Source organism: Diadema antillarum, unplaced genomic scaffold (genome assembly GCF_040938485.1).
Source record: "Diadema antillarum isolate AM-2024a unplaced genomic scaffold, OU_Dant_1.0 scf00000041, whole genome shotgun sequence".
Lineage (NCBI taxonomy): Eukaryota > Metazoa > Echinodermata > Echinoidea > Diadematoida > Diadematidae > Diadema > Diadema antillarum.
In genome coordinates, this window is record NW_027270930.1 from 946,011 (window position 1) to 957,754 (window position 11,744).

Below are 11,744 nucleotides of genomic sequence, written 5' to 3' on the forward strand. Positions count from 1 at the left end.
TTGAGAAATTCATGTATGGAGCAAAATACAGACATCTAGCAAAGAAGGAGGTGACCAGAATTAGTTTTACAAGTCTTTGAAGTGTGCCTTTCCCACTACCAAAATTATATATTTTTTCAATACAATGTACAGTACGTACATTTGTACTAGGCTTACATCACACTGTACATTTTCTTTTTTCTATCGCATTTCAATCTTTTGAGCGAGAGCGAGAAAAAAAAAAGCCAAATTCATCATCTCAATAAGGAACTGTTATTCTCAAAATATAAATCTTAAATGCACCATATGAGATAAACATGTTTAATAAGTAATCTACATACACATATGAAAATGCAACCCTACAGTACACACATGTTTTTCCACCAACACCATGAGTTGGACATGTGGGAGGAGGGGAGAGGGGGATGTTGATAGGGGTACAGCAGACTACCATACAAGGTCTTGGTACGAATCGGCCAGGCCTTACCTGTTGAGTTGGTGGGAGCGGTTTGAGTTGATTCTGTGGCATTAACTACAGTGAGCAAATGGCAAATTGACAGTGATATTACATGAAATACATTGCATGATTGATACCAATTTGTCCTTCACCACTTCTCATATTTATTCTAATCACACTCGAAAAGTAAAACAAAATCTCAAAATACAGTAACTCTGTGCTCTAGGAATTACTTGTTTGGTGACTGAATCTATCTAAGAGAAAATCTAGAAGTGGATGCAATCATCCATACATTTGCCTTCTTACGAATGGACATTTACTATGAAACCGAAGCTTTCAGGCAGATACTGCTCCTTTCATACCACCTGCTATCAAAAAGTACATTTTTTATGTCTGGGGAAACCAGCCATGCAAAGCATTGTCAGGTTTCTATCTGTTTGGTTAAACTGTCCCAGAGAATAAAAAACTGGTAAACAGCTTTCAGCAACTATTGCCTTCAGCAACTATTGCCTTCAGACCAATATGAATCACTTCAAAACAGAAAAATGTCTACTTAAAATTGTAAGTTTACACCACAAAAATACATTGTACTACTTTGTAGTACAGCTGTAGCATTATAATTTGTAGATTGTATGCACGAATTATACACTTGTTAAAAATATATAATTTGTACGGTACATAAAGTGTGGTATCTTTATTTCTAATATCACTGCACCTCGTTGATAGAGTCTTTTGCTTTGTTTAAACATCCGGGACATTATTCTCTCGAACTGAATCAGTACTATCAGTACTATCATACCCAAAAAATATTATTGTCATAATACACTGTCTAGCACCAACATAAATTGTGGCTCTGAATGTACACAAGTACCCTGGTACAGATACATGTACATGTATTTAAAAAAAAAAAATGGACTGGATGTTTTGTACAACATACATGTACCGGTACTCATCTGCATACAATGTTAAACTCACATTTCATTGTGTATTATCATGCCCAATGGGAAAAATATTAGCACCCTAACATTGGAAGAACCAGTAGTTTAGTCTACCTGTAATGCAAGCATCCACAGGCAAAATTCTAATTGCAATCGTAATGGACTAAAACCACCAGGGGCCTTGGGATAGGAAGTAAGCTATTCTTTGAGAAAATTTGCTGTTAAAGAGACAAATATTTGTGACAAGACCAGAAAAGCAAAGAATAAAAGAGACAATTAGAATGAAGTGGAAATCATTTCAAGAAAACAAAGTTGTCAAGAATATATAGTAAAATTTTGGTAATTTTGATCATTTTCATGGTGGTGTACATGTATGTATTTTGTATGCTGTACATAATGATGACTAGCGGGGAGGGAACATACCGAATGTTCCACCCGAAGGGTTTGAAATGCTATTGAGGGAGGTTACAAGTCCCAAGACGAAGTTGAGGGACTACATGTATAACCTCCCGAAATAGCATTTCAAACCCTGAGGGTGGAACGTTTGGTACATGTTCCCGAAAACAAAAGTCATCATCTGTTATATAATATGGGTTAGTCAAATACATCAACATCAACCACCAAAGATCGTAGAGATTCAGTGTACTTACGCGTAGCTACAGCTGTAGCAAGCGTAGCCCGACCAGACACTGTGCACTGTGCATGTTAACGCAGTGCGCTACCAACAACAGCGACTGGGCTGTGTATAGTTACAGTGTACGATCTTTGCAACGACCAGCAGGCATGCAGAGCACAACGCACTCGATCGCTCGCTCGTGCAGAGCCAAATTCACTGTGCGTGCGTGGGTGGCCGGTCCGCGGTCCTAGGCCTTTTGTCATTTGTTACGTGAAAATGTTCGCCCATGGGCGAACATAACGAATGTACCTCCATCACGTGACTCTGTTTAGCCAATCACTAACCGGTATTTGACTAACCCATTTAATATTGTGTGATGTGGCTAGCAAGATGTATCCAGCTGGCAGTGCCATGCAGTCACACGTGTTAACTGTGAGGTGCGGTTGGTACAATGTATAAATGGTCGGCCCCTCACAGCAGACAGTATACAAATTGTATCTTCCAATCACTCTGCTGTGGTGTGGACTTAGGACCTACATGAACATCATGTCGTATTTGATGCACAATACTACGACAAGAGGAAATAGTACATACAATTTCCTGTTTTTCCCCCATTTTTTCTAAATAAGGTATTAAAGGGATAACAAAAGTTAGCCAAGATTTGTACCTTTGCTCGAGGCACAAGTCAAGCTCACCAATTTTATGATTAATTCCTCTTTAAGTTATAGATTTCTAGAGTCTACATTTTGCTCCACAACCTGTGCCTGTAGTGTATGGCCTAAATAACCTAGTCCTAGCCATTGATTATCAAAATCAATTGAATTTACAGACAGTGCATACTTTGATACAACAACAAGCAAGAGTCATTGAGGTCAAACATGTGTGGCCCCCTAAACCCCCCCCCCCCCCAGCATCCAGGATTGCCCTATTGACTGCTGACGTACTGTATTCCTTTGTCCTTCATAGAAAAAAAGGAAGTCATGAATTGTACTTCATTGTAGTTACACTGTCCTACCACTCCTAGTGTCAGTAACACTTAGTGGGACTGGGACTTCAGACACAAGTAAATTTAGTGGGAGGGTGGGATATTCATCATTCACAAGCACTGCACTGCAGCTTGCTGTTGAATGAAGGCGGCCGCGGCCCCTTGCCCCATCCCAGGCACAAGAAGCCCACAGACAGCACAAGCACAACGCAACGCACCAACACAAGTACAACAATAACATGTAACATCACGGTTAAATAACATTTTCTACGATTACACATTTACAAATGGCCTATACACGGGACGTCACATGTCCAGTTAATTATAATTACTGAAGTTCTAACTTTTTTAAAGCCCATTTAAAACGTAGATGAACAAGTGAAGAGGTTGCAACTCACGAGCACAAACTGAGCAGACATTACATAAGGCCAGTCCGATAACCACGGCAGTAGCAGCGATGAGTTGTGAAGGGGATCGTCTCGAATGCATTTTTTAAGAGTTTATTAACAAATTAAACCTAAATTTCCACGAGGGAATCAAGAGTGTCTTGATCTGTCTTGATCCTTAGGACACCATCAAGTAGCTCGCCAAAGCCGAATTCGGTACCAACGGTACAGTTTCACCCACTGTCAACAACGAAGAGAGTGTACTCATAAACCAACATACAGATTGTACGTATACAAATACGTGGGTAAATGCATTGACATCATCTCATCCATATCCCACTAGCGCACGGACGGGCGGGTACGAGTGCGCTCTCGGCCCTCTGGGTCAGCTCTAGCTCTGTGCATACGTAATACTGAGAGTACAGGCAGCTCTGAGCGCACGCACGCAGTTGATTGGTAACACAACAACAGCGAGAGGTCGCTGTTTCGGGCCACACCGAAGAGATGTTTTTTCCCTTACTCATCATACTACTCTTTCAGTTTGGGCCTCATACGATAGCACCAAAGAGATACCCTCTGGGCCACACAAAACGACACAATTTGGTGAATGGCGCAGGTTCCCGCAGGCCGCGAGTCCTGGGCCTCGTCTTACAAAGGTTGTTATTAAAATCATGATACAATTTGTACTTGTGATCGATTTCAAGATGCGATTACAGAAGGCCTATTTGCAAATATCCGTCTTAATGATTACAAAGAAATTTGATAAATCTGTGTGAATTGTATAATACAATGATACAAAATCCTGTTTTTATCTGAATTATTCCAACAAGTCTGAATTCCAACTGAGCTTGAAATCACAGAGATCATGAGAGTCGTACTCTATCAGATACCCTATTTTCATACGTTTGATGTAAAAAACAAAAATGTATTGATTTAAGCCCTATTGCAAATTCCCTGCAACCTGAAGCCACTCAAGGGTGATTGATATTCCCGTTCTGCAGCAGCTAAGTCAGACCAGGGAGGTGAGAGGAAAAGGAGTGGGCACTGGATTAGTGTCTTTTGAACCATCCTCGGAGCCGCACTCCCCAAGAGACCACTCCACTAACTAGATTACTGCCGCTTGGCCGCACAGTGCACATGCGCAATCCTTGTCAACAGGCTGGTGGGTCTCACCCCTCCCTGGCCAGAACCTGGATTACTCCACGTGGTACTGGTGGGTGGTGTATACTGGTGCATTACTGGTGCATTACCCATTGCTGTGCCTGCAAACAACACTGGTGCATTGTGATGTGCAGTGAACTGGTTGCATGGTCACATTTTGAATTTTGCAGCTAGTATTCAAGGTATTATAATTTATGTGCATTTACATGTCCATGTACTATAAGATTTCTTGGGAACAAATGTACTTTGCATGTTATTATGGTGAAATAACTTTTACATGAAATGGAAACAAATTAACACAGACTTAAAAATATTTAATAATAATGATTAGCAGCACCAATAATAATATACTAAGTGTAAGAATATGAAGGAAACATGAACAGCTGAGTAGTGGAACACAGGCCCTAATAATGTCTGATGATAATAATAATTTTAATACCAAGCTAGCACAGAAAATACCAACCACAACAGCAACAACCATCATAAAAATACCCATTCAGCTTTCAAATAAGAATAAAACAAAAACAGAGAGACAGACAAAAAAGCACCATGGTGAATATCTTATCAGGCATACAGTGATACAGGACATGTGAGATAGTTCAGCTCTCACTGAACTCACATGTTTTCACCATACACCAGGCAAGGAGGCAAGTTATTTCACCAAGAGTAGGTCCTATAGTAGTCTCCATCATGACCACTCTGTTGTAGATTCGAGCCCTCCTGCCTCAATATATCCCCAGCATACAACAAAAAAACATTCAAATAGTGTTTTCATCCCCTGGAGAACTAAAATTGCTCACAAAAATATGTTAGTGGGACCAGAAAAAACATGTCTTGGCGGATGTATGCAAGTTTCCCAAAAAATATGACAAGAGAACCAACACGAGCGAACAATGAAGTGATACATCAGACTAAAGAAAAACCCCAACATCTGCTGATCTACAGGTGAATTTCGTCAGCACTAGTCAGGATTTACACTTGACATTGCGTCGTAATTTGATTAAGACAAGAACAAACAATGGCTATTGTTAAACAGTTACATTGTCAAAACTCAACTTCTTCTTGGCCGATTTTCAAATTTTTTGTATCTATCGAGAGCTGAATTCTTAGACTAGCAGGTCCCAAGAGTATATGCCGTGTGAGCCTGCATAAAGAATGTAAAACCCTCATACACGTCCTTGTGAACACACACAAGTCAACTGGCCTGTCCATACTCCTAACGATAGAGGGCCAAATCACCGCGGCCCCGAGGATCGAACATCAAACAGCAGTGATAACGATCAGACTGACCTCGTTACGTAAGAGGTCGTTTACTTGTTCGTTGGGGCACTGATCCCTTGTAATCCTGTGTTGAGTGATAGGGAAAACCCTCAGGGCAGAGTGCCCACTCCTTTTTGTCTCACCTCCCTGGTCAGACCCATGAAGAATTGTCATTTCCCAGGGACGGATCCAGGAAATCTTTAAGGAGGGGGGGGGGGGGGGAGGGGCGAAACTAATATTTCTGGCGCCACTTCCGGGTTTCATTTTTTTCTTTTGTTTTCTTTTGTTTTTACGAAAAATAGGGGGGGGGGGCATGTGCCGGTTGCGCCCTCCTCTGGATCCGCCATTGAACGTTAATTTTTCCTGCGATTGATTTGTAAAGAAGTATTTATTCCAGCTTTTGACACATCTGCAATGAATTCACATGGTAAAAGTTGAGATTGATTTTAGTCACCTCTGTCATCGGACTCCTGAATTTGCAATAAATCGTAAAGTTAATTGTTGATAACAGACTTACACCTGGTTGTGTAGTGTAATACGGGCCCTGAAAGGTATCACATGACACTCACAAACAGGCCTATGTCAGAAATCGCAAAACCGTAGCCCTATGAAGATGTTGTGCATTGGCACAATGTGTGGCATTATGTGTCCGAATCAGCACAAAGCATTCAAGAATGAAAATCAAGTCATACAGGTCTACTCTCCGTAGTTAAAGGACAAGTTCACCTTCATAGACATGTGGGTTGAGTGAATGCAGCAATATTAGTAACACATCAGTGAGAGTTTGAGCAAAATCGGACAATCCGTTCAAAAGTTATGAATTTTTGAAGTTTCTGCTCACTCACGGCTGGATGAAAAGACTACTATCGCTTGTGATGTCACATGAGTACAACGATATAAAGAAAGAATAAAGAAAATTCAACATATTTCCATTTTTCTCGCATAACAAAAGAACACTCGACTTCTCTCTTTCAGAAGGCAGGGGGAATAATACGTCAGTAGCAAGTCGAAGAAAATGTGCACTTTATTCAAAAAGTAAAGTTTTTTTGAGATTCTCTTTTTATTTTCCTTATATAGGCCTAGTTGTACGCATGTGACATCATACACTGTGGTAGTCTTCTCTTCCAGCAGTGACTGCGCAGATACTTAAAATATTCGTAACTTTTGAACGCATTGTCCAATTTTCCTCAAACTTTCACTGATATATTTTACTAATATTGCTGCATTCTCTCAATCCTTATGTATATGAAGGTGGACTTGTCCTTTAACGGAGAGATAAGCCTGATTCGATTTTTTTTTTTTTTTTTGTGAGCAAGTAGTGTTTTTATTCATAACTTAGTGCACAACAGTGTCGTCTAAAGATCCATCAGAGACGAGCAGGTTAGCGTGCATGGGCGTATTGGGCCACAATCATGTCTTTCCTCTTTAGGAAAAAAAAAATAAATGAACAATCTTACTCTTAGGTCGGTCTGCTGGCAGTCGATCATGCATTCATTTCTGAGGATCGACCGCGCTGAACTATGAAGAAAGAAATACATTATTATTTAGAAAATTGGCGCAGGGTCGTGCTATAGAATTTCATTCTGGGCATTCAAAATGATTTCGTGGAAACAACCCACTGGTTGAACTCTTTTCTTGTGAACTCTGCTCTGTGTACAAAGTATGCCTGCTGTGATCGAGACACTATACTCATATCTTTGTGCATGCAGGGGCGGATCTAGGAATTCCGTAAAGAGGAGGCGCCTTTACAAAAATCAAGCATCCTTCATTTTATTTCTTTTGTTTAAACAAAGAAAAAAGAAAAAAAACAAAGGGAGGGGACACGCCCGGTGCGCCCCCCCCCCCGGATCCGCTATTGTTGTGGATGACATGAGATGATACAGGTAAATCACAGAGAGCACAATCCTATAGTGTCAGCAACTGTGTATTCAAGCAGAGTGTATAGTTTATGCCCTGAGTGTAGATGTCGATATGTTATATCACTTTCCCGCCTCAACAAGCAGGATTCTAAAATAAATATTGAAGATGGGATCAAAAATATATGACAAGCTTATATTAATGGAAGGCTTGAAAAGTTGGGCAAAAGTAATAGGCCCTATATATTGGGATGCGTTTAAGGTCTGATAGTTATGTCCTATCAAATTTCAAATTCGAGACAACAAACAATTTGCGATTGATTTAAATACAATCGCAATTTTGGATCGATTAAATGGTATACAAATGCTAAAGGGCTCATCTGATATCAGCTGGATTGATAGGGCCTACTATAGGACAAGTACGCAGCGTATATTGTCATCGATTTGAATCAGGTGGTAACTCTGATGACGGGGCCCTGGAGTCGTATTCTAACGATAATCATGCGTTTTATGTCAGCAATCGTTTGAATAATCGAAACTGCATCTTCGAAATATATAGTAATTAAACTGTTAATCGTTATTGGGAATTCTCGTCTTCATCAACAAAGAATATGAAAAAAAGACAATTCAAAAAGTCATTTGCAAAATAGTCTTTACCAGTCTTTGACGTATGTATTCTGATTCGTTTGCTTGCCTCTTCTTTTTTTTTTTTAGATGAGTATTTTTATGCCTCCGCCAACGAAGTGGCCGGAGGCATTATGTTTTCGGGTTGTCCGTCCGTCCGTCCGTCCGTCCGTACGTCCGTCCCGTTTTGTTTTTGTCGATATCTCAAGAACCGTGCGGTGGTTTTACATCAAACTTGGTATGAGGGTATATCCTGGGGGGATGATACTTTGTTTGGATTTTAGAGTCACGGGGTCAAAGGTCAAAGGTCACAGGTTATTTTGTGAAAAGAAAGGTTGAAAATTCATGTTTTTCTCCATATCTCGCAAATGGTTCAAGGTATCTTCATGGAACTTATATGCTTGTTCCATGCAATGGGCAGTGATTATCTAGGGAAGTTGGGGGTCATGGTTCAAAGGTCGGGGGTCAAAGGTCAAGGTCGACTCCTCAAAATATCACTACTTTCCTTATATTTATGCAATGCCTGAAGGTTTTTTTTAACTTGATGTATACATGCATTACCTAATATCTATTCTGTGGGAAGTTTCTTGGGAAAAGGTCAAAGGTCAAGAGAAAGTGCTGAATTGCACTTTTTCCTCCATATCTCAAAAGTAACTCAAGGTATCATCATGAAACTTACATATTTATGCATGTTCAACCTAACAGTGATTCTCTTTGGAACTGTGAGGTCAAAGGTAAAAGGCCAGGTTTAGATAACGCTATTTTCCCATTTGATACTGAAATTATACTTTTTCTCAATACCTTGAAAATTACTCAATGCATAAACTTATAAAAGGGTCAAAAGTCAAGTAAAAATCATCAGTTCCCCAAATACCTGCACTCTGACATTTTAATCATTCATCCAATTGAACCTAGTTCTAGGAAAGTGAACATTCAGCACATTTGTGTCAAACCTGTCATTTTAATACAGTCAAACCTGTCTATAGCGGCCACCCAAGGGATACGGGAAAAGTGGCCGTTATAGACAGGTGGCCGCTATAGACAGGTAACATGTATCATCGTTGTATACATCTATATATACTTACATGTACATGTATGTGTGTACGTATGCACATGTGTGTATCATACATAGAACAATGCCGGTGTTTATGAAATTGTTGCACAGTACATGTAGCATGTGCACAGTCATGAAGAAAGCTTAACACTAGTGCATTATTGTGACTGAATAAGTGATGAATGCAACGATGGCGATCACTGAACGTTGCCCAGGAATGACTGGCACGGCTAACAAGCAGAAAAACACGCTGAATTATCGGCTCGGCTACGGCTCCATCGAGTTTTTGGCCGCTATAGACAGGTTAAAATCTACCACGGGAAACAAAATTTGTGGCCGCTGGCCGCGTTAGACAGGTGGCCGCTATACACAGGGTCTTTAACATTGCTTTTCTCTGGGGGGGGGGGGGGGGGAGGGGGATTTTTCAGTGGCCGCTATAGACAGGTGGCCGCTATAGAGAGGTGGCCGCTAAGGCAGGTTTGACTGTATTTTGCCAATTGTGTGAAACTGTCATCACACATTGTCAAGACATTGTACTATATTAGGAGAACCATGCATTATGGCGGAGGGATATCAGTCGCCGTAGCGATATATCTAGTTTTTCTTTCTTTCTCTTTCAGAAAGGGGTTTAGCTTGTTAGGAGAAACAAAGAGCAAGGGAATCATTTATAATCACAGCTTTCTCCTTGTTTTTAATAATCTTTGTGCACTCCATATACACAGTGTCGTCTATACAAAAAGAGATGAACAATTTACAATATGCATGGGCGTATTTGCCACATTTATACCAGGTCTTTTATAAGAACAAAAACAAAACACACACACCCACGCATACACACACACACACAAAACAACTCTATAGATTTATTCTTAGCTCGATCTTCAGACATGCAGTCGATTTTGATGCTGATGATCGACCGCGCTGAGCTGTGAAAAAAAAAAAAAATCTATTGTATTATACGGAAATGGCGCGGGGGTGGAGTGTACGTTCAAATTGATTTCTTGGAATCACATCCATGATTGAGTTGGTCTCATTAGAACTAGAATATGTGCTGTTTTGCATGCAGTGAGTGAGAAATATGGATGACGTCGTGGCCAATGAAAGAGGGAGATCACAGAGATCAAAACACAACTGTCGCTGCCCCCGATAAGGCATGCAAAATAAAAAAACAGATGTGTATAGAATTTGTGATTATCCTTGATTTTAGATATCTGGTAGGGGCAGACTGAATCAAATTTTTGTTTGTTTTTTAATCAGAATAAAATAAAAAGCGCAATTTCTTTATACTTTGTTTAATCAAGACCCCATCTCATACGATTATAAGGAGGAGATGACCGTTTCTGAAAAGTCGCGTGTGCAGCGCAATTTTATTACTATTTAATATATTATTTTTTACAATGCGGGCCATGTAATCGTAACTACGTCGATATTTAGGCATCATAACAATCATTCACTAGGTTAAAAGAATTCTGAAATGACTCGATGTGTTTTAAACATGGATGGATGGATGAATGGACGAAGTGAATTAAATAAGAAAATGAACGAATGAATGTAGTATACTTCAACGTAGGCTTCATTACATATAGCAGTAAGTGAATCATAATAAAATAGGCCTATTCAATAAACAAACACTCATCAATTTCTACCTTAACTCATCTTATTAAATCGTTAAAAAGGTCAACGTGATTAACATTCTAATTGATCTTTTTCATACATTATATATTCCACAAAAGTATATAGGCATGATATAAGATTATAGCATGTATAAAGTGTGATACTCTAAAGGATGTTAATCTAATAAATTCCCTCTATCGTAGGGCACATTTGGTATCATTTTCAACTTTCCAAAATGTGAATCGTTTATCTCCAAAATCAGGGTTTTTTTCAAATCATTTGCTTCAAATAACAATAACTTAGTGCTATAGTAGTTTTGAGCTGTGAATTTTGTTCATTATCTCCCGTTAAATAATTGAAGAAAATTCATAGCTCAACCTTCCACCCTCCGCTTGCTTTCAACTTGATATTTTTCTTAACAACTTAGTAGTTGTTATTATTGATGGTGGTGGTTTTGGTTTGCTTATTCATTTGTTTGTTTCAAAAAGGAAAATGAATCCTCTGATATTTATTATTTTGTCGCCGCTGCTCCTGTGCTCCCGAGCAAAAGAAAAACTTATGCAACTAACCCGGGACATTACGAAAGTTCTAGCATGTGTCGAGCATGTTCTCGCACTATCTATGGTGTCGGTAAATCGCACAGCACAGCACAGGCTAACGGACGTGAATCTTAGTACAGTGGTGAGGCACGATGTACTGTGTTGAACGCTCGTGACTGACATGCGACTGTATGCGCTGTGGAGGTGCCACGGAAATTAACGCCGGTGGCTGAGAGATATTTTGCTTCAGTGGCAGAAAAGGTAGTGTACCTTTG

General features: G+C 39.8%; 1 protein-coding gene across 1 annotated transcript in view; it reads right to left on the reverse strand.

The window, feature by feature from the left end:
- Positions 1 to 3,594, reverse strand: part of LOC139712650 (neuroplastin-like) — a 42,700-nt gene extending 39,106 nt beyond the window's left edge. Inside the window, exon 1 of the mRNA XM_071624461.1 lies at positions 3,374 to 3,594. Coding sequence (XP_071480562.1) covers positions 3,374 to 3,464 — 91 coding nt within the window. The 5' untranslated portion in view covers positions 3,465 to 3,594. The remainder of the gene's footprint in view (positions 1 to 3,373) is intronic.
- Between the last annotated feature and the right edge of the window lie 8,150 nt (positions 3,595 to 11,744).